Here is a 26,651-nt window from a genome sequence, read left to right as displayed (position 1 = left end):
TTCTGGCTATGTGACTCTTAGAAAAACTGTGAATGTCCCAAGAGAGAAAAGGACACCCCGCCACCACCACACTATCCCTCTACTATCCCTCTAGGAGACGACCAACAAGAGCTACTAGAAGGTCTGGTGGGATTTCCACCTGGTTAGACGATCAGTCAGTTAACTTCCCGGAAAACTAAAGCCCTGGAGAAGACACTCTCTCTGAGAGGTGTGCCCTGCTCACCTGCGTGCTATGTATTTTTACCTAGTTTTATTTTTCTTTTGACTTATGTTGAATTATCTGTATCTGTTAATATTTTTACAGAATTTACTGTCTAATTTCTGTTGCATTTTGTTTTACAAAATGGACTTAGTAAAAAGCTTTCCTAGTTCCTTAACATGTTTCATTAACAGATTACCTTAAAATAAAAGTTTTGAAATAAATATCTACTTCCATTAGAAATAAAGACACCAGAGCCCTAATACTATATAACATCAACAGTAAATTAAACTTACATAGTTTTTCAGGACCATACATAAATATTGTATATTTGTATCTGTGATTATTGGTTGCCAGCTATATAACATCGACTTTACAGGTGTGATTTCTGCTTACAAATCCAACATTGTAGAATTTTCCTATAGTTGTGCTTACATAAATAGCCGAGTGCATTTTTAACTAATGTAACATAAATGCATAGTGCAAAGGCATTAAACAATTAGCCAGTCTAATACTAAGTAGTTCAAATTGCTGCCTGCTATGTATGTACCTTAAAATGCATCTATTATCACAACTTTGTCTGATAGTTTGTTTGAATATGAAATGTGTCACAATGACATGCCCTGGAGAAATCCCGAAGTCTTTTTACTTCAGTCACTGCTGTCTCCCGCTCTCTGGACAATTCCTCAGCAGGTATGTGATATAAATCAGTTTTCTGATCAGTTGACATAGTGAGTGGAAATTCCACCTAGGAGTGTCAGCTATCATAACAAAATATTAGTTCCTTAATAGTTTTTAAATATTTACAGCAAAGAAGAGATAACTTGATGGAAAAATTCAGCGAGGCCCTGGTATGTTGATGTAAAACTGTGTTGTCATTGTCATTTTGGTATGAACAAAGAATGTAAACGGAGACAGGTTAGTCACTTTGTTGCTGGACACTGGACCTCATATTAATCATTTTGCCTTTGAAATAGGTATAATTCATGCATGTCTCCCTTAATTGCTGATTCAGTTAAGTCTGATTTGGTTATTTCCATTTTTATTAAATTTTACTATTTAGGATGTTAAATGGTATGTCTTTTTCAGCTATGATTCAGTTTACCAAACTAAAATGCTTAACTTACAAAATATTGGTTTACTTTATTTTAGTTTCCATGTAATTTTCCTAGGGTACATAAAGGTGTAAGCCACTTAATAGATTTCTGGCATAAATATTGAAATTAAATGGGTCCATTGTTCTTAAGCGGCTTTATAATCTTCTAGAAATAAAATGTTGCTTGGTATCTAGACCTAATCCATAATATATTGGCTCAATGGAGTCAGTCAGACGGAAATTCTTACTAAGATGCCTTTGCTAGAATATAACTGTGGTGAGCTATCATTAACATTCCAGGGGGGACAGTAGTACTAGCATAATCTAGATGGACAAACAACCTTCCTTTGGTAGAAACGATTTTAGTTTGAGTTTTCCCCTCTTTCTAAAAGAATAAGACTAGCATGATAGTAACAGAATTTTGACTACACTGTCATTTTGAAATTAGATGTAGGGAATCTATCAGATTTCTTTTTTAGGTAATTGGAAGATAGATATGGAATTAAGATTCACAGGCTATTGGGAATGTGGAGACAAATTAAAATGTTAGGGATAATTAAATCATAGAGTTTGAAAGGACTTGAGAGGTCATCTATCTTGTCAAATCTCTTTCATCTGAGAAAAAGCAAACTTAAATCACCCTTCCATACATACTATCTGAACCCTTTTAAAGATAACTCCAATTAGCTCAGCAACTGCAAAGCAATGATTTAACGATTTTCATTGTGGGAGAAATCATCCTGATATCTAAATATCTCAACCTGCAGGAAAACACTTCTAGTAATGCCATCAGTTTCTATGAAGAAAGAAATATTTAAAACCGTTCCATGCGGAATTGGAAAGCCTTCCATTCAAGGTCGCCGAGTTCTAACCAGAAGAAAGTCCCTATTTCTTTAACAGTGTTTATTCTTGGGTTTCCTTTCAAGCATTGTGGTTATTTTTATGATTCTGCATTAATATTTACAAGTCTCTATCACGCCTGAAGCCCAAATTAGACGAGAAGCTTTCAAAAATGTGCTTCATTGTTAAGTACAATAGGTGAATTCAACATTGTGTCTACCACTGTATATTGTATATGTTTGTATTTCAACCTTCTGCAGCCCTACACTATCTACATGTTTTCTCCATTGTCATAATTAATCCCCAGATGTGTTCTCCCGCTCACCCTGCTAATTTACATTTCCGCCTGGGATTTTCTTGTTTTATTAGAATAAATTTGTATATATATGAAGAGTTAAAAAAAAAAAAAAAGTATTGGGAGAACTAAACTCACCCGGGGCGTGAAGGTGGCATCATTGACAGAATGCATGTGACCATAAAGTGACTGCTCACATTTACCCTAGGAAGACAAAGCAGAAGTAAAATCAAATAAGTTCCATTCAATGTATGTAGACAAACTGAAGGACAATTCATATTACTGGTGTTCAAGCAACGTTTTAGTCCATTAATAAAAATGACAGTCTCATGATTTTTAAAAAAGTGTTAGCTTTTGCTATCAGCTACCATTCAGAATCAGACCAGGCAGTGCTAATGAGGGTTCCAGCCGGGCTGGTATGTGCACTGCGGTTCTTACGTCCTTGCTTTTGCACCATCGAGCTGGGTGAACTCCCACCAAATGACTCCATTTTGCAATTGGTACAGTTTTCAAGCCATTGGGCCGAGTAGGAACGCCCATGATTTCTACCACTGCCGGAGGTGTGGGGTTCTTTCTTCTTTTCTGATCTTAGCTATAAGATCGTTTTGTTTTGTTTTTTTAATTTCTGAATTTTCAAAATTTGGCATTAAAAATCATTACCAGTGTAAAAATGTTATAAAATATGTACAGTAGTATTTTAATACAAAATAAGCATTTGCTTTGTGAAAATCATACTTCCCATCTACCCATTCAGATCATCGTTTCTAAACAAAGCTAAAATTAACCACAAAAATTTCCAAGCTTCAGCTTAAGGGATTCCAGGAAAAATGGCCCATAACACATTACAGAGGGGATTTCACTGGGGGAGGAAGAGTTTCATTTTTACATGCATGTTCAAAGGGCATTCTTAACTATCTGAGGGAAATAATCCGAATTCTGTAGAAGAATCAGAGAAAGATATACTACCTGGAATATTATTGGTAGATTATTATTATAGTCTGAAATTCAGATTCAGTTCAACAATATATTTATTCAACAAGTTATGTTGAGCAAGTCACACATCAGGCACAGTTCTGGGCTACGTCAATTTATCAAACAAAGAACCTTGTCCCCACTGACCTTACATTCTAGAGGGAAAGGGAGGGACTAGGCATTTAAAAAATGTATACAGTATGTTAGAAGATAATAAGTATTGTAAAAATAAGAAAAGTTGGGCAGGTTAAGGGGTACCATTGGTTTTGGGATTGGGGGTCTAAGGGCAAATTAAATGATCAAGTAGAGTCATTTAGTTTGACTACACTCAGAAAGTAAGATTTGAACAAAGACGGAGGTCAGTAAGGGAGTTAACCAAGCAGGCACATGGAGAAAAAACATTCCAGAAAGAAGGAAAAGCGAGAGAAAACATCGCCAGTTGCCTGGTGTGTTTCTAGAATAGCAAGGAGCCTGTGGGCTGGAGAGAAGGCAGTCAGGAGAAGCGTAGGTTTACTCAGAAGGCTGCATCTCCTCTCTCTGACTACCTTGTATTTACTTAGTCCTGGAAGACAGATTACAGAAAAGACTACAAAAAAGGAGATATTAAAGATAGAGGGTCACCATCATGCCCCTCATTGTTACAGGACATTCATTGAATATTTTGGAATTATGCAAAGTGGCAAAGGCTTTACTACTGGGCTCGAATCAGCCGTCACTGTTGCATTTGAATAATTACATTTCAAATGTTTATTTACGGAATTGACGTTATTAATCCCTTTTCATAGATTGCAAATGTACCACGTGGATTTAAATTTCGTAAAAATACGTTGAAACACTTGGGCTCTCTCAGTCCCCTGCCCAAGCCATCCTCCTCAGTGTCTTCGTACCGTTCTAACATCAGTTATGCTGGGGACGTCAAATCACCCAAATTCCTGAAGTGGGAATGAATTATTTACAAAGCCAAAAAGGTGAAGTATAGAACATTAGAATTAGCTTTCATATATTATCATCTTAAGGACTTTTATGGTTAATTTGATTCGAGGACTAGTATCATATAATCATATAACATTATACTTGTAGAGTGTTAACATTTAAGAAAACTATTTAAATTAGCTAATTGGCCTGAAAATATTTTTTTGCATTAATAAAAGTTTTACATTTGGTCCTCTTCTAAATTGCGAGCCTTTAAACTCTGATTAATTAGTAAGGAAAATGGAGTTTTCCGACTCAAATCCTGAATGCCAAGTTTTAATTCAAAGTAGAATCTCTAAGGCACTCTTGAAAAGCCCTGGAAATATGGGGAAATAATGGAAATGCTGACGGACCACATTTGTGCTCCTGTAACAAAACCTGACTGGAAGATAAATGTTTCATGAATTAAGAAAACTTAAAAAAGCTCTTTCTATCCAGCTTTGTTCCCAAGATAAAAGCGAACCTGCTCTTTCCGTGGTACGAGGAATATGTGGGTTACTAATATGCTAGTCTGCAAACAGCCCTAATCAAAAGCAATACCCAAACCGGGACGCTAACACTCGGAATAACTTCTTTGATGAAATCTTGTCAGAATTGTTTTATTTCAGAGAACTGGGGACAAAAATGAAAAAGAGGGAAGAGTCATATAAAAAGAGATCATGTGGCCTAAGGTGTCACTGCTCCAACATTTGAATCTCTCGGAGAAGCTGCGAGCACCGATTTAGAGTGGTTTCTATCCCTGGCCCTGGGGCGAGAAACTTCGGGGACTTAATTGTTGGAACCGCCTCCTAATAGCCTGTAACCTTAAACAAATCTCTTCACTCCACTGCACTTCCATTGCCTCTTTTAATTCTCAAAATAAACCCAAACGTTAAATACCGCTCCCCATGTCCAGTGGGGGTACTATTTAACCTAAGGATTTGTTTGGAAACTTAAATGAGCTAATGCACATGAAGTGTGGTAGAGTGCTTAGACAAAGTAAGAGCCTGACCAATATGGGCTCCCCTCTGGAGACATAAACCACTGAAAATGCTGGAGGCTTCCAGATCAGCATCTCTGCCCTCAGCTGTCTACCTGTCGCTTTAAAGGACAGAGTCTCAGAGGCATCCGTGCTGTTGCTTCTCTTGGTCCCTCAGTCCTTCCCCTTGTGGCACTGCTCTGCTTGGTGCCCTGCTGTCTACTAACCCCTCACCCCGGGCTCTCGGGCCTTGGTCCTCTGGTGGGACTCAGCCAGAGGATAGCACCAGGCGGATGGAGCAGAGCAGGAAGGTGGAGAGGACAGACAAATCACGACTTCTCAGCTGTGATTCTGCCGGGACCCCGTCCTCGACCTAATTCCACCACTCCTGTTGTGTGGTCCTCTGCCACCGCCGCAGCCCCTGTGTGTCCAGGGACGCTCTCCTTGTGCCCCTGCAGCCCGAGGGGCCGCACCCGCTTCGCATCGCTGCCAGCCCTCGAGGGCTGTGGTAGGTCCCTTAACCCTGTTCACGTTCTATAAACACTCAGCTGGGGTTGTCCCCGTGTGTCCTCTGCTTCCTGCTGGTGGCTTGTCTGTCATAGCACGTCAGACATAACATGCTAAAGCAGACTATTTAACTCACTACTTCCCAAGTGCCTATCTTGACCCTTGCTAAACCATTCCTTCTGAGTAAAGGGCATCGTAGTTGCTCAAACAGAAAAGCTAGGCAATCAAACACCTGAGACTTGGGGTACCTCGCTTTCCTCCCCACCCCGCTCCTCACGCAGTATATCAGCTCTCTGTGACACAGGCGGCCCGTCACTCTCCGGCACGGCCTCTCTGGTGCAGGACACGGTCACGTGGGGCCTGATGACAGCAGGGACGTCCTCACGGATCCACCTGCTCTCCCTCTCACCACACCCCCGTCACTTCTCTCTCAGCCCCCGGCCTGCGCAGCGAGACCTCCACCCGCTCACGCCAGGCTCCAGTTCACACCCATCCAAACGGTCACCGCTGCGCTCCGGACAGATTCTACACTTTCCTTAGGTGCAAAGGCTCTGCATGGTTTGTCTCCTGTCCGGCTGTCTGACCTCTCTCTGCCATCCCCCCCTCTCACGTGTCCCACGAACATGTTCATGTGCCACATGGTCAGGGCTTTCTGCGAGAGTGCTACCTGGGCGAGGGGCGATTCACAGCTGCCCTGGGAGCTGCGGGGAGATTTGGGGGCCTCTCTCCCTGAGGCATTTGTGGTTTTTGTTTACAATCCAGAAGTTACAAGCCTAGAAGTCTTCCCCTCCTTCTCCCGGAGAGAATTTATTTATATTTCAAAACAAATGATTCCTCTCTCTCTCTCTCCCTCTCTCCTTCTATGTCTCCGTTTCTCTCTTTCTCCTGGAGAAACAGATGGGTTTTGACTTTCAACATTTGGAGGTCTCTTCTCATGGTACATAACTCCACGGTACCCCCAGGGGGCACCTGGCTCTCACGGCCTCTTCCCAGGAGAACTCGGGCGCTGGCAAAGCAACGCACACCACTCAGAGAGTAAATAGATGGTCTGACCTCTCACCCAGCAACCCCTGTTTCTTGTCAGGATAAACAAATAGGGAAATATAAACATAATATCACTGTCATATCGGGCTCTCTGTTCTTCTAACAGACTTAGCAAGGCCCTGCCATCCTTCCGTTTTCTCTCCTTCGCGTGTTTTTGTGTAGCTACGGGCATGTCCTTGTCCTTCTCGTTCTGCTTTCGACTCAAAGCCATCCTTTTCACTGATGTCTGAGATCTGATAGCCACTCTTTTTCTATTATTATTCACCTTCACCCGAGGGTATTTTTAGATAGCATAGCGGGGCGTTGGGGCATTGATATGTGAGCGACACATCCACTGGCTGCCTTCTGCGCATGCCCCTACCAGGGTCGGGGATCGAACCTACAACCCAGGTACATTCTCTGGACTGGGAATCAAACCCACAACCTTTCAGCCCTTGGGCCAAGGCTCTAACCGCTGAGCCAAACAGTCCAGGGCTATATCCACTCTTTATAGTAGCAAACTCTTCTATGAAAACACTTTCCTTTTACTCTTGGGCACTCAGCCAGACTTGAGGCCAGAAGTGCCAGGTGACTGAGCTCCGCCCCGGGAAATATGGGCAATTATGAAATAAGTCCCATGTGGGCCTTAAATAAGTCCCTTAAAATATCCCACCCAGGCCTCTAAGCTCGTTCCTTGTGCCTAGTTTCAGGCTGTAGGCAGAGGGGCCCTGAAATGAGCCTGAGTTTCCGAACCACCACAAGGAGAAAAGCCACCAATTAGGACCCCCCAACTGGACATCCCATGGGTGGGAACTGAGCTTCTACTGTGTCAAACCCCTGAGAATTCGGAGTTTTAAGTGTTTCAGTAGGTGTTGGTACCCAACAAATAGGGCACCCTGTTTTGTTTCTTTCAGATCATTCTTTTATCAACTAAATTTACTTAATGACTTTATTTTTGGGTTTATTAGTTTTGTTCCATTAGAATTAAGTCCCACGGAGAAACATTTATGAAATGTGTCTTGTCCACTACTCGGTCATCCCCAAGGCCCATGAGAGCTCTGGTAGGTTATAACACACAGTTGTTGAGTGAAAAACTAAACAGTTTCACGGAGATTACAATTAAAAATCGGGAAAAAAAATCAATCCATCCTCACCAGCTATGCTTACTTTTTGCACAAATAGCTTGGTCTTCTTTCTGATGTTTATTTTCATCTTAATCAGTCATGACAATGCAGGGAAGACTGTCTCATTCCCTCCGCTCCTTTTGCCAAAATTTAAATGTAACCCACTAGCATATTTATCCACTGACTTTGCATTACTTTTTAAACCACTAGATATGGAAACACTGTAAACAACTCTATGGAGACCACTGATGACTCTAAGTGAAGAAGGCAGCTGTACATTCACTGAGCTTTGTTCTAAGTGCTTTACGTTCACTATTACATTTGATCCTCACAACTCAGTGAGACGGGTAGTGTTGTAGTTCCCATTCTAGAGATGAGAAAACAGAAGCACCAATCCGTGATGGCATAGATAAAAAAGTACCACAGCCAAGACAGTAAGTTGTCTAATTACAAAGACAAGAAATTGATGTGATAGGCAGCAGGCGACTTTTCAAGCCATTTGCCAAAGTGTCTGATGTTTCCTCTTTCTGGTAGATGTGCACCTCCTGCCCTGTGTGTCATGTGAGGCCACGCGATGTGTTCTGGCCCCGAGAGTTGCGAGTGAATGTGACATGTAATACCCATCTCATGCTCTTTGAAACCCCACCTTTCTAGCATTTAATCAGAGACGCAACGCCCTCCAGGAACATTGCTGCTGTCTAGCAAAATACAGCAGCATTCAAGGGGGCTTCCAGGTCGTCCCGGGTCCTAGGTGGCTGCAAGCAGAGCCATCCCTTCCAACCTGAGGAGGACACAGACCGTGAGCAAGACCACGCCATCATCAAAATCTCTAAAGAGCCAATGTTCACAAACTTCATTTTCATTACAGTGGTATTTATTTAACCAATGGATTTAATACTCTTTGAAAACATTTAACAGACTTCAACAAAAATAAAATGAGCCTTCCCAAATCAGGTTTTTGTTGTTGTTTTTTCTACAAGTCTATCTTTAAAAATGTCTTTAATGAGTTAAAGTGCCTTTAGTGACATAACATATAACTTACAGTAAAATGCACAGATCTTAGGGACTTAGCTTAATGCATTTTTATCTATGTATTATGTGTGCAACTGCCATTTAGACTAAGATATATAACATTTCCATCACTTCAGAAAGTTTCTTCATGTCCTTCTCAGTAAAAAGATCCCCACACTTTAAAAAAAAATTAACAACATGTTATTGGAGAAAAATAGGGATATGGTTGAAAAAACAAGTATCACAAAAGACTCTCCAATGAAAAGTTTGTCTCCCATTCGGACACTGAATGCAACTTTGTAAACAGTGTCTTTTGTGTATTTCATGGCACAGTCTGTGCCCATACCTTCACTTTCCTTTACTGTGTCTCTGTTCTTGCATAAATGAAACCACACTATTTGTGAATGTTATTAAGAGCGGTAGTATACTATGCAGGTGAAACGTGATATTATAGTGAAATTACAGGGTCTAGAACTTAGCTCATTGGAAAGTTATTGGTAATACTTCTCATTTGTGTAAGTACTATGCTAAGCACTTTATATTTAGTGAGTAACTCTTCGAATTTCTACCATGCGAAAGTGGTAATATTTTCAATTCTTATTTAGAATTGGAGAACTCTGTGAAAAGCAATTAGCATAGTGCCTACACAAGTGAAAGATATTACCATTTGTAGGTTAATTGGCAGTCTTCTTTTCTCTTCCTTGTTCTGCTTTTCAATTTTTGTTGGCGACTGAGAATAAAAAATTACCACTCCCAGGAAAAGACTCATTGTTCTACAGCCATGTAACAAACACTAAAACTAGTTGTAACTTGTCCAATCAATTACTAACAGTTTCCAAGCCCTGCTTACAAAGAAACAACCAGAACTTACTTTGAACCCATATGATTAATCAGTGATGACTAACTTCAGTGAGTACTCTTCACAAAGCGACACAGCATCGGACTCAGGATCTGAACGTCAGCCAACTGGCCGGAGATTCAACACAGTGAATGTGTTTCTTAATCTGATATTAACCTTCCTCCACTTCTGTATGAGACGCAGAGCAAGCCTCTGTAACCGACGCAACTACTCTGCGAAGCCTGACCTACCCCTCCTGCCTAGATAACCAAACAATCCCAGGTGAACTGCACAGAAATGGACATAAGATCTGCAGTTGGGTTGCTCAATGAGTATTACTCTGACTAGTATAACTCTTCCTCACTTAAGTGTAGGATAAATCCAGGGGTTTTTGTTTGTTTTAGATATTGAGTGGTGGTGTCATCCTTGGACACCATCCACCACCGAGAGGATGAAGGGTGTGTGAGTTTGGGGGCTGCCATGACAGGGAGGCTTAGACAACAAACATTTCTTTTCTCACTGTTCTGGAGGCTGGAAGTCCTAGATCAAGATGTTGTTGGGCCCTGGCCGGTTTGCCTCAGAGGTTGGAGCGTCGGCCTGCGGTCCAGAGAGACCCAGGTTCGGTTCCCGCTAAGGGCATGTACCTCGGTTGCAGTTTGTCCCCGGCCCTGGTTGTGTTGTGAGGGTGGCGGCCACTCGATGTGTCCTTTTCACGTCGATGTTTCTCTCTCTCTCTCTCTCTCTCTCACCCTCCCACTCTGTCTGAACAAAAAATGAAAAAATGTCCTCCGGTAAGGATTAAAAAAAAAAAGATGTTGGGCCGGTTCATTCCGAGGCCTCTCTGTGGTTTGTGTGCTGTCTTGTTTCTGTGTTTTCACCTGGGGCTCCCTCTGCGTATCTGTGTTCTGAGCGCCTCTTCTTGTAAGGACGCCAGTCAGACTGGATCAGGACCGGTCCCAAGGACCTCTTTCAGCCTTACTCACCTCTTTCAAGACCCGATCTCCACATACAGTCCCATTCTCAAGCATGGGGTTAGGACTTCAAGATACGAATTGAGAGGACACAATTCTGCCCATAACAAAGGGCTGGAGAGGTCTTCATTCCACTACTCATAAAATATTTTAGAGTGCAGTAGCCATTAGGGCATTAGCTAGTTGCAAGAGTTAAACTCTGACATTATCTTATAGTATTTAATGTATTATACAGAGAATTTACATATATTACATTAATACTCTTTGAGCTAATATGCAATCTCAAATTGAAAAGTTCATTTTTATGTCATATTTGAGAATATATATATATACATATATATATATATGTATATATATATAATTTTAGAGAGAGAAGAAGGGAGCGAGAGAAAGAGATAGAAACATCAATGAGAGAGAACATCAATTGGCCACCTCCTGCATGCCCCCACTGGGGATTTGGCCCACAACCTGGGCATGTGCCCTGACCGGAAATCGAACTGGCGACCTTTTGGTGCATGGGTTGATGCTCAACCACTGAGCCACACCAGCCGGGCTTGAGCATATATTTAAATAGACAAACTAAGAATACAGAGTTTGGAATAACACTGGTTGAATATGAATTTGGGCTTTACCTTGTCCTTGGAATATTATGAGCCTCTATTTTATCATCTGAAAAATAGGAATAATAAGACTATCTACATGATGTCATTATTGTAAGGATTTAATTAATTCATGTAAAGTGCCAAATTGGTACCTGGGACATAGCAAGTATTCAGTAAATGTTAATTTTTAGTAACGACATGCAGATTGCAAGTTCCATGGTAGCAGGGTTGAATTCTATTATCTTCATCATTCCTAATTATAACTGCAGAGATGAACTGGCTCATGAGAGGTATTTTATAAGTATTTCTGAAATAGTAAAGCACACACACACACACACACACACACACACACACACACACACACACTCCTAGAAAAGTTATTAACTAAGGTTTGTAAGTTTGCCCTTCATCAACATTCTTTTCTTTACCAGGTAACATCTGCTTTTTCAAGGCAATTGAGACAAATGTATTACCCTCTCAGGATTTTTGATTTTCTAAAAGAATCCTTAAGAAGAGAAGCTCTCGGAAACGGAGCCCTAGTAATTGAATTTCACACCCACTGGACAGCTGCACAGAATGCAGCTGCGCACGCGCACGGCTTTTCCTGTGGCCAGCACCCCTGCACTTCCCGCCTCAGCGGTCCCACCAGCCCCCCCTGTCGCCTGGCAGAGGCACTGTCTCCCCAGCGTATCCCTCCTGTGTATATTTCTCGAAAATAAGTGTTTATATACAAACTTAAAATGATTGCTTATTTTTAAAACTTTTTAAAAATTCTCTAAATAGAACTTATTAAAGAGAATTATATTGTGCAGTTATGCCTTATGCATTTTACTTCAAATTTTATGATCAGTTAAAAGTACTCTTAAAGAAAAGAAAGCAAACCGTGTCTGTTCAAGGGTGAGCAGAATTAAAGCTTATACCAGCTGTGTGAAAAGCATTCTCCTCCTCATGCCAGCTACATGTGGGTTATTTATATTACAGATACGACCGTAGTTAGCAAGTTTAAATATTAATGTCCAAGAATTTTATGAAGATCCTTTTTTAATTGAACAGGGTCAAATATTTAATATAATAATTATGTAGCATTTATAGTTTATGTAAATCTCTTTTTAAAAAATAGCTTTGTGAAACCAAAGCATTTTAACCTAACAGGTTTATATATTGTTAAAGAAAAATAGTATACTCTATTACTGAAATAATCCCACTGGCATATAAATTAAAAACATAATCATTAACAAGGCTCCTGTTTTTTATTTTATTTCATATAAATAACTAACCATGTCTGTGAAAGATTGATTGCAGCTTTTAAAATATTTGCTGAATCCATGTGTAATTAAGATGAGTTAAATATGCAAATCAATCCTAATTAGCTTCATTTATTAATGTTCGTTTGTCTTGCCTCCACAAAATTTCTGCTGTGGATTTTTTTTTCTCAACACATGGTATATTTTACTTCTTTGTTCTAGGCTGAATTGCTGAAGAAACAAGCTTTTTCTAGAAGGGAAACCTTCCATGTGGAATCTGGTGCATTTACAAAGAAGGCGTTTTAAAAAACGCTCCCAGTAGCAAAAAAAACAACCAACTTATTTTATCTATCTATCATCTATCTATCTATCTATCTATCTATCTATCTATCTATCTATCTATCTATCTATCATCTATCTATCATCTTTTTTTAAATAAGTTTTGATCGACTTTTTTAGAGAAAGAGGAAGGGAGAGGGAGAGAGCTAGAAACATCGATGTGAGAGAAACATCAAACGGCTGCCTCCTGCACGCCCCCTACTGGGGATTGAATCCGAAACCCAGGTATGTGCCCTGACTGGGACTCAAACTAGCAACCTCTCTGCACACAGAACTATGCGCAATCCACTGAGCCACTCTGGCGGGGCTATACTATATTTTCAAGCACCTTCATTTAGACTATATTTAATTAATTCAATCTCATCAAAGCTACAACCCCTTTGAGAATTTCTTTGAATGAAGACAAGCATTTTGTCACAATATGTCCAATGGAGTAATTAAGTAGGATGCAGAGACTGGGCAGCATTAAGGAACCAAAAATGTGTCTGGAGAAGTGCCTTTCCTTGACAAAATATCGAAATTCTCCTGTATTAACAAAATGAATCTCTCTGTGTAAAGCCACCAGCCTCATGTAATTCACGTGAAAAACATTAAGTGAAGCACTTTCAAGAAACATAGTTACTGGAAACAATGCCAAGGAAATATAGCGTAAGGGTCGGAGGGGACCACAACTATTCAAGTTCAGAGTTGATCTCACTAGCTCTTTCCTGATAAGCAAAAGAGAGAAAAACAAATCGCATCTCAGGGCAAACAGATTTTAAATTTATACACATTTCCTTTGTAGTATCTGTTTAATTATCTCATCACTGTACCCCACAATTCAAGTTACCAAAATTTGCAAAAGTGTTCTACATTTTTATTGATTTGATTGCCTGCTTAAGGATTTACATTTTTATTAGAACGTTGTTAGTCTTGTAAAAAAAATTTTTTTTTTTTTAATCTTCACCCGAGGACATTCTTCCATTTCTTGTTCAGGTAGAGTGGGAGGGAGAGAGAGGAACAGAGAAAGAGAGAGAAACATCGATGTGAAAGGAACATCGAGTGGCTGCCACCCGCACAACCGACCAGGGCTGGGGACAAACTGCAACCGAGGTACACGCCCTTAGCGGGAACCGAACCCGGGTCTCTCAGGACCGCAGGCCAACGCTCTAACCGCTGAGCCAAACCGGCCAGGGCTAAAAATTTTTTTAAATTTATTTTTATTATTGACATTATTACAGATGATCCTCTTTCCCCCCTTCTTTGCCCACCTCCTCCCCTCTCCTGGCCTTCACCACACTGTTCCGCGGACATGGGCTGTGCATATATGTTCATTCGCTAATCTCTTCACCTTCTTTTATACAGTGCTTGCTACCCCCCGCCCCTCTGACATCCTTCCGTCTGTTCCAATGCTCCATGCCTCTGGTTCTATTTTGTTCATCAGTTTATTCGCTCATTAGATTCCACATATAAGTGAGATCATATGGTATTTGTCTTTTTCTGACTGTCTTATTCTACTTAGCATAACAGTCTCCAGTCCATCCATGTTGCGAAAGTGAGAATTCCTTCTTTTCCACAGCCTGTTTAATTTTCCTTTGTGTAAACATGCCGCAGCTTTTTATTCACTCATCACTGATGGGCACTTGGAAGAGTTACTGTTATTTTTAATAAATGATTTTGGGGGGGGGGGGAAGAGGTCCTTTTTTTAAGGTTTCTGAAAGGAGATAGTTATATCTATATTTATAGCCATATTTATATCTATATAAATATATTTCAATTGTGGTAAAAATATAAAGAACATATATAAAATGGGATTTACTCTTATTATATCAAGATAAAGTCAGGAGTTAGAAAGCATCACATTTATTTCAAAAGAGAATTTAAAAGGAAAAATTTCATAAGGATAAATTGGCTAACCAGGTAGCTGAAATGGTTAAACCCTAAAGTATTCCAGAGGTAGCGACTAACTATAGGCAGCAGCTTAATAACTGGCATAAGTATAAAATGTGAAAAGGCTAATTCCCAAAACTTAAAAAGAAAATCTTTTCAATGGCAAAATAAACCATAAACAAGGCAAATGATAAAAGTGTTTGTATATAATCTTGACTATTTCTTGAGAAGAACTCCTAAGAACAGAAGTTATTAGGGCAGAAATTACAGGTTCCTAATTCATTTAATACATAATGTAAAGATTTCCTATTGACCACATGTATAAATTTTAATCTCACAGTAAGTTGATTGGAAGGCCAGTCTTATATCCATCCCAAATAGATATGATCAAAGTTTCAAATCTTCAAACAATACTTTTAAAATCATTTAGGCATTTAGCATTGTATTTATAATACCAAAAGATGATTATAATACTAAAAAACAGTAGTCACCTGACCAGTCTTCAGTGATTCCACTCCCTAGAGACAACCAAATTGGAACTTATTTAGTCATTCTAGTTTACATAATCTTAGTATTCGCCTCCATATCCCTGAATGAAATTTGAAACTGCTATTAACTGATGCATACATATTAGATGCTATCTTTTGATTTCTATTTATTATGAATAATTATTAACTATCTTAAAGTAGTACCCCATTTCCCTTCACCACATGCTTCTAATATAACATTTACAGTTAAATTAATGGCTTGTATTTACATTACTAGGATTATGTTCATAATGGTCACTGCCTAACTAAAGTAATATATCAAAATTAGGTTTATTTTCTTATTTTTCCCTCCTCCAGTTAATAATGGACTGATTTTTTTTTCAGTTGTCAAATTTTATTTGCAGTTACTGCTAATGTCTCTTGCCTCTCTCCAACAACCTCTCTGTTCAATTTTAGACATATTTAGGGAGATTTAAGGATCACACTGGCAAAGTATTTGATGCACCTGGGATTACAGAGGTGTCCCTGTCCTGCTGTTCCATAAGGAGTGTCCAACTGGAGTGTTTGAGGAGGGGTGATAGAAAGGGCATGGGGCTTATTAATATATTTCCTACTAAGAAGCAATCACTGTTATTCTGTAATGTGCTTGATTCTGACATTTTAATATACCATTGGATTTCAGTTTGCAAATATTTTATTATTTTTGTATGTATATTCTAAAGGAAAGTTGATCTGCATTTTCTTTTCTTTTTACCATATTTTAATATTGTTATTCCAGTTTTGTATGATAACCAGGATATCTTTCCTTTTGTTCATGTCCTGTAATACTTTGAACGGCATTGGTATTATCTGTCCCTTGATAAGGGGGGAGAAGGCTCATTTATAAACCCATCTGGTCCTAGAACCTGTTTTAGACATTAGATCCCTTTAGTTAGTTCCAGTTCTTTCCAGGATATGGTTCTATTCAAATTATCTATTTCTTGTGTGTCTGTGTGTGTGTGTGTTTTGTTTCAATTTTTGACATTTATAAATGTCTCTAGAACATTTATTATTTGAACAAATATTAAATGAGTGTTACTGGCCTGGTCCAGTTGCTGTAGTTACACTATCCATTTATTCCCATTTCAAATATTTTTGACTATTTGTATTAAACATTTTAAAAATCTAGTCCCTATTCACTGGTATTTTCTCTCCTTTATTTTGTGCTTGCATATATTGTGTGTGTTTATTTTCCAACTACTAGATTTAGAGCACTGTGCATTTGTACCTCTATCTGTACAAGACAATGGGCAAGTTAAGAAATCACTGAGCCCTGGCCGGTTTGGCTCAGCAGTTAGAGAGTCATCCCATGGACCATAGAGTCCTGGGTTCGGTTCCTGCTAAGGGCACGTACCCTCTGTTGCACTTTGTCCCCGGCCCTGGTTGGGGGGCTGGGGTCGTGTGGGTGGCAACCAGTCAATGTGTTTCTCTCACATCAATGTTTCTCTCTCTCTCTCTCTTCCCCCGTCTCTCCCTCCCACTCTGTCTGAAGATAAATGAAAAACTGTCCTTGGCTGAGGATTAAAAAATAAATAAAAAATCATTGAGTCACAATTTTCATTCAAATCTGATCTTGTTGTATCCCATTTCAGAGTGATTTATTTGTACTTTAGTATGGCTAATGTATTTTTATTCCTGTAGAGTGATGGATTTATTTCTTTATTTTTTCAATTCAAGTGGCTTTCTAGAATATATCTACCAGAGAGAAAGAACTTAGTGCTGTGGGTGCTGGGGCTGAGGTGCCCAGATCTGTGGAAGAGACTTGGTGTGGTTTTCCTCTTCGTCTCAAGTCTGCAGAGCGCCTTCAACCTGCATACAGGTGCTAGTTAACTTTGGCATAAGTCTGGTTACAAAGGTTCTGAAATTTTCTTCTGAAATACCATTTTTATGGCTTCTTGTTTTCAGACTTCCATCATTGTCATATTCTATGTCATTTTTCCATTTTTTTGGCCCTTTTGCAAACTATGAATGCCTCCATTCTCTTCCTCTGTTCCCTGGAAAAGATATTTAAGGTTGTCTTCTACATACCGATTCAGTTTTCTGTGGTGACTGTTCTGCTATTGCATAATGAATGTCCATTCAATTGACTTTTAAATTACATTCTTCTGGATCTTATGGATGTCCGTCTTTTTCACTGTCTCCACATGTGTTATTTATTTATTAAATTTACTGGGGTGACATTGGTTAACAAAATTGTATAGGTTTCAGGTATACAGTTCTATAATATACCATCTGTTATCGTATGTTCACCACCCCAGGTCAAGTCTCCTCTATCACCATTCATCCCCCTTTACCCTCTTCTACCTCCCCCACCATCCTTTCCCTCTGGTGACCACCATACGCTGTCTGTGTCTATGATGGTTTCTGTTGTTGCCTAATTCCTTCATCTTTTCACCCAAGCCCCCAACACTCCTCCCCTCTAGCAGCTGTCAGTCCATTCATTCTCTGTGTTTTATATTTTTTTGTACTTAAAATAAGGCAAAATGTGTCATGACGTTGTTTTGCCCTATAACATCCAGTGTCAGGGTGACACATAAAATTAGTGAGTACTGAAATGGTCGACTTCCATTTTAAAAACTACAACTAGAAGTTTTATTTTGTCTTATTAATTTTTTCCTTTGAACAGAAATGAGGTTCCCATTTCCTTCAGGTCCCTCACTGTCCCTCTTTGGGACTTTGAAACACTCATCTATAATTACAGGCATGACTTCCTACCTCCTCTCTTTGCTTTGCTGTTTTACGCTTATCGCCACGGTGACATCTTGTAGAAAAATAACCATATGTTTTTAGCTCCATGTCCCCAATAATTGTACAGTTGCTAGGGATGTAGTAAGTACTTAATAAATACTTAATAAATGACTGAACTGACACATGAATAAATTATTTAATAATCCATTTCTAGTCATTGTTAATAGTTTACTAAAATGTTGAGTAGGAGGGAAAAAGTAGAAGTGAAACAGTATCCTTCAGTTTTTCATATAATAATGTCTTACTTTTATTGAGTATTTATGTGTGTGTCCAAACATTTTTTTACATTATTTTATTGCTTCCTAATAATAAAGTTAGTATAGAAAATATCTGTATTTAAATAATCATTACCATTTTGTCACAAGATTAAAAATAACTTTATGCTGAACCAAAAAATATATTTAGGATATATATTAGTAAAGAGCCCAAAGCTCCGCCCTTTCAGGACAGAAATGAGAAACGAGTTATGAAACCAAATAGCAGGTGCAGAAAGGAAAGTCATAAGAGGGTCTGTACTCGGCAGTTTGAGGGGAAGTGTGTCTTTCTCAATCTGGTGTTAACTACTTGACATCAATGAGTTGAATGGTTTAAAAAAAGGCCACAAAAAGAAAAACAAAAACATGTCCTATTGTTTATTTGGCATTGCGAACGTAGACAATCACCCATGTTTAGAGTAATTTAAAATGTTGATCTTGGAAGAAGAGAGAGGGGGCTGGGTGGAGGTGGACAAAGGGGTAAAATGGGGACATCTGTAAGAGCATCAGCAATAAAAATAAAGAAAAAAAGGAAGGTGTATTTTAAAATAAATTTTAAAGGATGGACGGAATTTCAGAAGGCAGAAAGGAGAAGGTGGTGTTCAAGGGAAACGAAGGACAAAAGCAAAGGCCTGGGCAGCGAAAGCCTTTGCCGTGTCTGGGTGTCAGGCAGAAGAGCTGCCTGCCTGTGACACTGAACGTGTCCACATCACATCAGCAGACAGTTCAGTAGAGAGGTCACTGGGGGGAGTCTTACCTGTCGTGATGAAGAAAATACATTCCATGTAGTGTTTGTGGGGTTTGCTAAAAAGTCTATGATTGTGTGAATGACATGATTAGACTTGTTCTCTTTGAAGACGGGAGTCAGAGGTCATCGGTCTGGACATCCGAGGGAAGGGTGCTGAGCTCGTGGACCAGGGTGGGACAGGGGGATAGAGACAGGAGGGAAAGATGTAAGAGGCGATGTAAAGAGCATGTTTGCAAGATTTAACAAATGCCCAGGTGTTTGGGAAACTGGAGGAGTAAAATCAAAGATGACTATGTTCCCTACTCTGGTTGTTGAAGGGTAATTGCCCTGAAAACAAATCTGATCACAGGCTCAGTGGACCATCATCTATAGAGACCTTCACAATAACTCTTCAGATTCATTCCCCTTCGTCCAATCCTTTTTTTTTTTTTTTTCATTCTATGCGCTAGTCAAACCAAACTGCATATGGCTTTACACATCATTGACTTTATAAATGCTGTCCTAGTATCTCCTCTTGGAAGGGTTTTTACTTTTTAATGCCCAATTTTTATTAAACACTCAACTGAACTACCCACCTCATGTGAAGCATGCCTTCCAACTCCTCCACACGACAGGAACTGTGCCTCTGTTAAGGCAGCCTGTTAGTGGTACCTCTAGAGCAAACTAAACACATGCTTTGTCTACTTATCAGTCTTCTTCTCCAAAACAGCATAAGATCACTGAGAAGAGATATTGTTTTATCCTCCTTTTAATCTTCAGATATGAACGTAACCTCTGCAAGGAGCAGGTTCACAATGAATGACGGAGAAGTTAATAAATAAAAGATATAAAATGACATAAACAATTTGAGACTGAGTCATTAGGAAATAAAGCTGCAATTCCCTGAAATGAACAGGAACCTGAGAAATTGGGGTAAAGACTTGTTGAGCTCAGGCCCAGGTGACTGAGTGTCAGTATGACTAGGAAGTGGGGGGGTGGCAGCGACCTCATATTATCACCTGCATAAGGAGCTGAAGCCTAGGATACGGGTGGATGGGGACAGGGAAAGAGAGGAGAGGGACAATGGAGGGACTAAAAAATGTTGTCAATATGAAGTTTCTTATTTTATTGATATAAAATAAATGAGGCATTTCTATTGATTTAAGGGAGGGTTAAATAATGTTGTCAGGCATGAGAAAGAAAGAAAACAGCGGTGTCAGCAAATCTGGGTGATTCTTTCAAGAATTATGTGCTGAAGGGAAGAAACCAAAAAGTCATTTCCAGGAGTAACAGGGTCGAGGGTTTTGTTTTCAGCTCTGGCCTTCTCGGTGATGCCCGTGTTGACAGACAGAGAAAAACTATTGGGAGACAGGGAGAAGTGAAATGGGAGGGCTTCATTGAATGTTTCAGACGTGAGATGGAGAAGTCTGAGAAGCACACAGGAAGAAAGGATGGATTGAGATAAATTTTAAAGCGAAGAAGAAGAAAGGGAAGTTGGTAACTCCTGTATGGTCTTCTCAAAACTGCATAAGCTGAGTTCATTCACTAAAAATGTGGAGGGTATGGATTTAGCATTAGAGCTTCAGTAGGATAGGGAAGATAGAAATAGTTGAGGGAAAAGAGCTAAACAGTGAGCATATACAAGGAATTAAATTAGTAACATGGCATCAAACCTGTCAGAAGGACTAGCGTCAATAAATCAGCAAACAACACGTGCTGGCGAGGGTGTAGAGAAAAGGGAGCCCTCGGGCACTGTTGGTGGGAATGCAGACTGGTGCATCCACTATGGAAAACACTATAGAGTTACCTCAAAAAACTAAAAATGGAACAGCATGATGACCCAGCAATTATAGTTTTGGGTAAATATCTGAAAAAATATCTAAAACACGAATTTGAAAGAATATATGCGCCCCTGAGTTCATTGCAGTATAATTTACAATAGCCAAGATACAAGGCAACCCAAATGCCCATAAATAGATGAGTGGATAAAAAAGTGGTGGTACAGCCCTGGCTGGTTTTTCTCAGTGGTTAAAGCATCAGCCCACGGAACAAAGGGTCTCGAGTTTGATTTTCGGGCAAGGGCACATAACTGGGTTGTAGTTTCAATTCCCGTCCCTGGCTGGGGTCATGCAGGGGTAATCAACTAAGAGAGAGAGAGAGGGAGAAAGACATCGATTGGCCAGCTTACCGAGGATAGAACCTGCAACCCAGGTACGTGCCTTGACCCAGAATTGAACTGGCAACCTTTCGGTGCGCAGGACGATGCTCAACCAACTGAGCCACTCCGGTGGGGTGGGAACACTTTGTAAAGCATACAATTATCTAACTACTATGCTCTACAACTGAAACTAATACAAAATAATACTAAATGTAAAGTGTAATTTAAAAAATAAATAAATAATGTACCAATGAGGGTCTCGCTGAGTTTAGAACTACAAAATTATAGTGGATCCAGTAAGTATGAGTCTGTGCACTGCTCTAAATGTGCAGCAACAGGAGTGGTTAAGGAACAAATCCTATTGTATGAGTTCCCAGATAAGCTCCTCAACAGAGGAAGAATAAAGGAGTTTAAGTAGTTGAGACTGTTTATAGGGATCAGAACACACGTTTTTCTTTTCTTTTTTTTTTTTACTGTTAAGCTGAATTAAAGAATACAGATTGGAAACCCATATCTAAGTATTTCGTCCACTGAATCAAACTTATTCACATAGTAACAGGAGGAGTTGTAAAACTGAGCTTAACGCTTGGCAGAGAAGAAGTAACTGCATCCTCGACTCAGTAGAGGGATAAAGAGACTGAGCTATACGCGCACAGGTCCTTTGTCCACGCTCACCAAAGTGATGCTGATGAACCATCTCCTGTGGGGGGGTGTCTCCGAGGGGCTCTGGAGAAAAGACCTCAAGCATTCTTTCCCTAGTTTTCTCTTAGGAAAGAGAAGTTCCCTCCCCTCTGCTCTGGAATGTGATGAACGCAGAACTAGCATTTCCTCCAACAGTTGGCAGCAGGACTGAAATGGCTGACCACTTTTCTGATTGTGCAGAGTAGAAGTAAAATCATCAGGGATGATAAACTGGAAAAAGTCAAGGAACAAGATAGGGTCATAATACAAATTTAGAGTTTATTCACTGGAAGTAGAAAAGTAAGAAAAAGATTGCAATTAGTTCAAGACTTTTGAGGCTACACTGATAGCTTGTAGGGTTACTTCAAGTTATGATGAGTTGTAAGACATGTTTGAATGATGAGGCAGGCAAAACAAAGCGGTAATGCTTAGAATTGGAACTGAAGAACTGTGGGGCTAGGAAGTGAGAAAGATCTTTATTATAGATGCTGAAGCTGCTGAATCCGTGGTTTTCAACTGTGGGTGAACAGTTAAATTTCCTGGGAAACAAATTTAAGAAATAGGATGCTCGGGCCCTCTTCAATTAATTTAGAATATCTTGGCTAAAGCTGCTGGAGAATCCAGGTTTCTAAAGCTTCTCAGGTGATTCTAATGTGTAATCAGGGCTGAGAACCATTCTTTTAGGCAATAAATGAAGGAAGAACAGGATGAAACAGGTATTGAGGGCAGTGATAAATGTGGGGCGGTGTCCTGAAGACAGAAGATGGGACAAGAAAGAGCAAAGGCCACAAGGAAGAGAAAAGGGCACAAGTAGGAGAGATGACGGAGTGGAGACAGTGGAAGCGAAGCCTGAAAATGGCAGAACTAAAGTAGTGGGAAGAGTCAACGCCTTCAGGGCCCCCAAAGCCAGGGGACACGGAGAAGGGAAAAAGCAGTGGAGTGGATGGAAAGGGACTTGTGTCTTCAGGGTACAGACACATTTTATTTAATGAGAGATCAATGAAGGTAAGTTTATTTGTAGAAATAGAAGATCAAGTGGACCTCTTAGATGAGGAGATGGTTATATTGTTCAGAGTAGTCCCAGAGAGAGATAAGGAAAAACTGAATAAATTCAAGTACCAAGAGCCAAAAATGAAGGCCGAGTGGGAAGTTTCAGCAGGTCCAGCTGCAGGACACATCAGGGGTATCAAAGCCAAGAGCAAGGGGCAAGAAGAGCCAGGAGGAATGGCAAGAATCAGAGCCAGAGTTAAATAACTGAGCCAGGATTTTTAAGCTAAGGGTGAAACTGGGCTCAGAGCTAGAGAAACCTGGTGTGGAGCCAGAGAGAAATGGTTGAAAGAGAATTTCCATGGTGGTATAACTTCCTTGATCCCTGGTGATTTCAGGTTGAGATGGTCACACTTGACCCACCTGCTCCTTGCATCTTTTCTTCCTTTAATGCGTCCCTCATAAAGTTAAGGAAAAAAAAAAAAAAAAAACAGTGGGGGAGAAAATACACTGAAAATGTTGAGATGTGCAATAAATTTGAGTGTTAGGCTGAGAATCTCATAGGTACTGGGGTAAGGAAAGTGAATTATTTACTTAGGGTTGCCATTAAGGAAGGACCACAAACTGGGTGGCTTAACCCAACAGAGATGTACTAGCTCACAGTCCTAGAGGCTAGAAGTCTGAAATCGAGGTGTTAACAGTGTTGGTGCTCTCTGAAGGCTTTGAGGAAGAATCTGTTCATTGACACCTTTTTAGCCTATGATGATGGCTGGCCATCCTTAACACTTCTTGGTTTCCGATCTCCTCCTCCATCTTCCTGTGGGATTCTCCCCATTTCTGTCTCCTCTTCTTGTTATAAAGACACCAGTCCTATCAAATTAGAGCCCACCCTACTCCTATATGACCTCATCTTAACTAATTACATCTGCAAAGACTATTTATTATCCAGGACCATTCGCCAGTACTGGGGGTTAGGACTTGAACATATCTTTTCGGGGGACACAATTCAAAAAACAGAGGATTTACTGTTAGGTAAAATTTAGTTAATAAAAGGATTTAAAACACTATGTAGTTTGGAGTCTTGGTATGATCCTACTTCTGGAAGGATGGTAGCTTTGAAGATGTTGCAGTATAAGAATGTGTTTTTCAGTGAGGGGATGGAGAAAGGAGAGAGTTGATTACTCTAAATATATATATGCCTTTATATTATTTAATTTTTATGTATGTAAATATATGTTCCCCTTTATTTTATGTTACTTTATAGCCTTGTATTTGAAAGCATCTAAGAGATGATTTCCTTATACAGTAATTCTCAAAGTGTAGTCTGCAGACCAGATGCATCAACATTAGCAGGAAACGTCTTTGAAACCTTCTCCAGACCTATTGAATCAGAACTTTGGGAGTGTGCTCAGTCATCTGTGTTTTTTCCAATCTATCCAGTGAGTCTGGTTTTAAAACTGGGTGATGCTGCTTAGAGAAACTTGCCTGCAATTAGGTAAAGTAGCTGTTTGGTGAGGTTTTGGCTGAAGTATTTCAGCCTGAAGAACTTATGTCTTGCAGAGTTTGATTAATAAAGAGGATCAGCATATCAATGTTACTGTTATTGATAAATATGTTAAATCTGTTATGTGATTAGCTTTTGTTTGAAAGTCCTGTTACTTCTGATGAACTTATTTGAGAAAGTTCTGGGCTAGGATCACTTACAAAAGTCTGTTGGTGGTTTTCATACTCTAAGTCTTCAGATCATTCTGTTCCAATGAATCCTTGACCTCACTTTGTTCTCCATGTGCTAAGTGCCCTATATGTGTCATATATTAAGTGATGTGTTTGATTCCTTACAAAAATCTTGTCATAGATCAGCCTTTTAAAAATGAAAAAACACCACACCCAAGAGGTTAAGTAAATTGCCCACATATACAGTGAGGGGTGACCAAAAATAGAGTACAAATCCAAATTGACTGCTACAAAGCCTGTTTTCCTTCCACTACACTACTTCGCTTCCAGTTAGAGCCCCAAACAATTGCTTGAACTAAGAATTAGTTTGCTTTTCTGAACTCTCTTTTCTCATCTAAAACAAGACCAAAGATCAAGGTCTCTGTGGGTAAAAGAATCAGCACCTTCTCTCTGGTATCCAGCTCCTAGAATCTACTGAGTCTGAAATCTGACCTGCTAAAAGAAAGCAATTAATACAATAGGTAACAAAAGCCTATCATTTATATGAGACCCTGTATTATCTCTCATTTAGTTAACAGAAAACTTCTCAGCCTTTCTTCCAATTTTCCCAAAGCATTCTTTTTCAATAGGGAGTGGCGGATTCTAGGTATTGCTTAAATTTTATTGAGAATTTAAATGCAATGATTAAGTTTTTGCATTAATGCTTTCTCTGGAATTTTAACTTTTTGACTTGTTCATTTAAGAATTGCCAGGAATAAGAGATCACTGTAAGTAGTGAAACTTAGCATTTTAAACACCCTGAACCCAGAACATAAGAACTTACTTAAGCAAAATGATCTCCCTACCAGATGGCAAGATGATTGTTGTCAAGGGCAGTGATACATAATTTGGTTAATATTCACAGTCCTTCTATGGCACCCTACACATGATATGCTGCACAGACCTCTCTGAGAATGCTAACGGGAAGGGGAGAAAGTTGTAGAGCCTTCTGATGATGAGGTGACAAGTGAAGAAAAGTTAGTTAGTGATTTATTTATTTTTTTCTCAGTGGCTGAAAGACCTAAGTTTGAAGAGTATTCATTTAAAAAAAAACACATTGCTTATATCTTGTCATGCCTATCTTTACTCTTGACTATGCTGATCTGTCTTCAGGCCTATAAGAAGCAATGGAAGGGCAATGATTAGAGGGGCCCTGAAGGACCCAGACCCCGATGTCACTGACTGTCCAGCCCCATCCACGTTCTCGCCGGCTGCTGCTCCCTTCCTCTGCGGCGTGTCATCCCGACTCCTCAGCAAGCTCACCCGGCGAGTGCGTGCTTTCTGGAAATTCCAAAGGCATGCCTTGCAAAAAATTATTTTGATAAGGGCATATAATTACATCGAAAAGTAATTATGTATACATTAAAATGCATTTAAAATAATTGCATTTCTTTAATTTTATAGAGAAATATTTATATATAATGTCATTACCTCAATCTAGAAAAATATCACTTATAATAAATTTGCCAATAGTATTCTTTTCTCACTGAATCACACCATATTTATCCTCACCTAAGGACATTTTTCCATTTTTTTGCTTAGGTAGAGTGGGAGGGAGGGAGAGAGAGAGAGAAACATCCACGTGAAAGGGACACATCGAGTGGTTGCCACCCGCACGACCCAACCAGGGCCGGGGACACACTGAAACCGAGGTACATGCCCTTAGCGGGAACCGAACCAGGGTCTCTCTGGACCACAGGCCGACGCTCTAACCGCTGAGCCAAACCGGCCAGGGCTCACCATACTTAGAGTGACACCTCATCTGATCAGATTACTTTAACTGTTTAACAAGCGGACAATGGAAACTGGAAGCATTTGCAATTACCAGGCCCGCAAGGAAGGAGTAATACATAACAGGATCACCTTCGGTGACTACACTTTTCATTATTGTCAGAAATAAGTCGGGGTGTCTAACTTGCTGCGGTGGTTCTTTCTCCTCGGGAAACCAACTCCCCTGTACTAAGCCAGAGAATCACACGGGGGTCCCTGGCAGACC

The 26,651-nt window shown here is 39.8% G+C and overlaps 1 protein-coding gene across 1 annotated transcript in view; it reads right to left on the bottom strand.

Moving 5' to 3' along the window:
* Positions 1-26,651, bottom strand: part of SPAG16 (sperm associated antigen 16) — a 694,984-nt gene that overhangs the window by 220,358 nt on the left and 447,975 nt on the right. Inside the window, exon 14 of the mRNA XM_036254344.1 lies at positions 2,569-2,634. Coding sequence (XP_036110237.1) covers positions 2,569-2,634 — 66 coding nt within the window. The remainder of the gene's footprint in view (positions 1-2,568; positions 2,635-26,651) is intronic.

Source organism: Molossus molossus, unplaced genomic scaffold (genome assembly GCF_014108415.1).
Source record: "Molossus molossus isolate mMolMol1 unplaced genomic scaffold, mMolMol1.p scaffold_m16_p_11, whole genome shotgun sequence".
Taxonomy (NCBI): Eukaryota; Metazoa; Chordata; class Mammalia; order Chiroptera; family Molossidae; genus Molossus; species Molossus molossus.
This window is presented reverse-complemented; position numbering and strand designations above follow the sequence as displayed.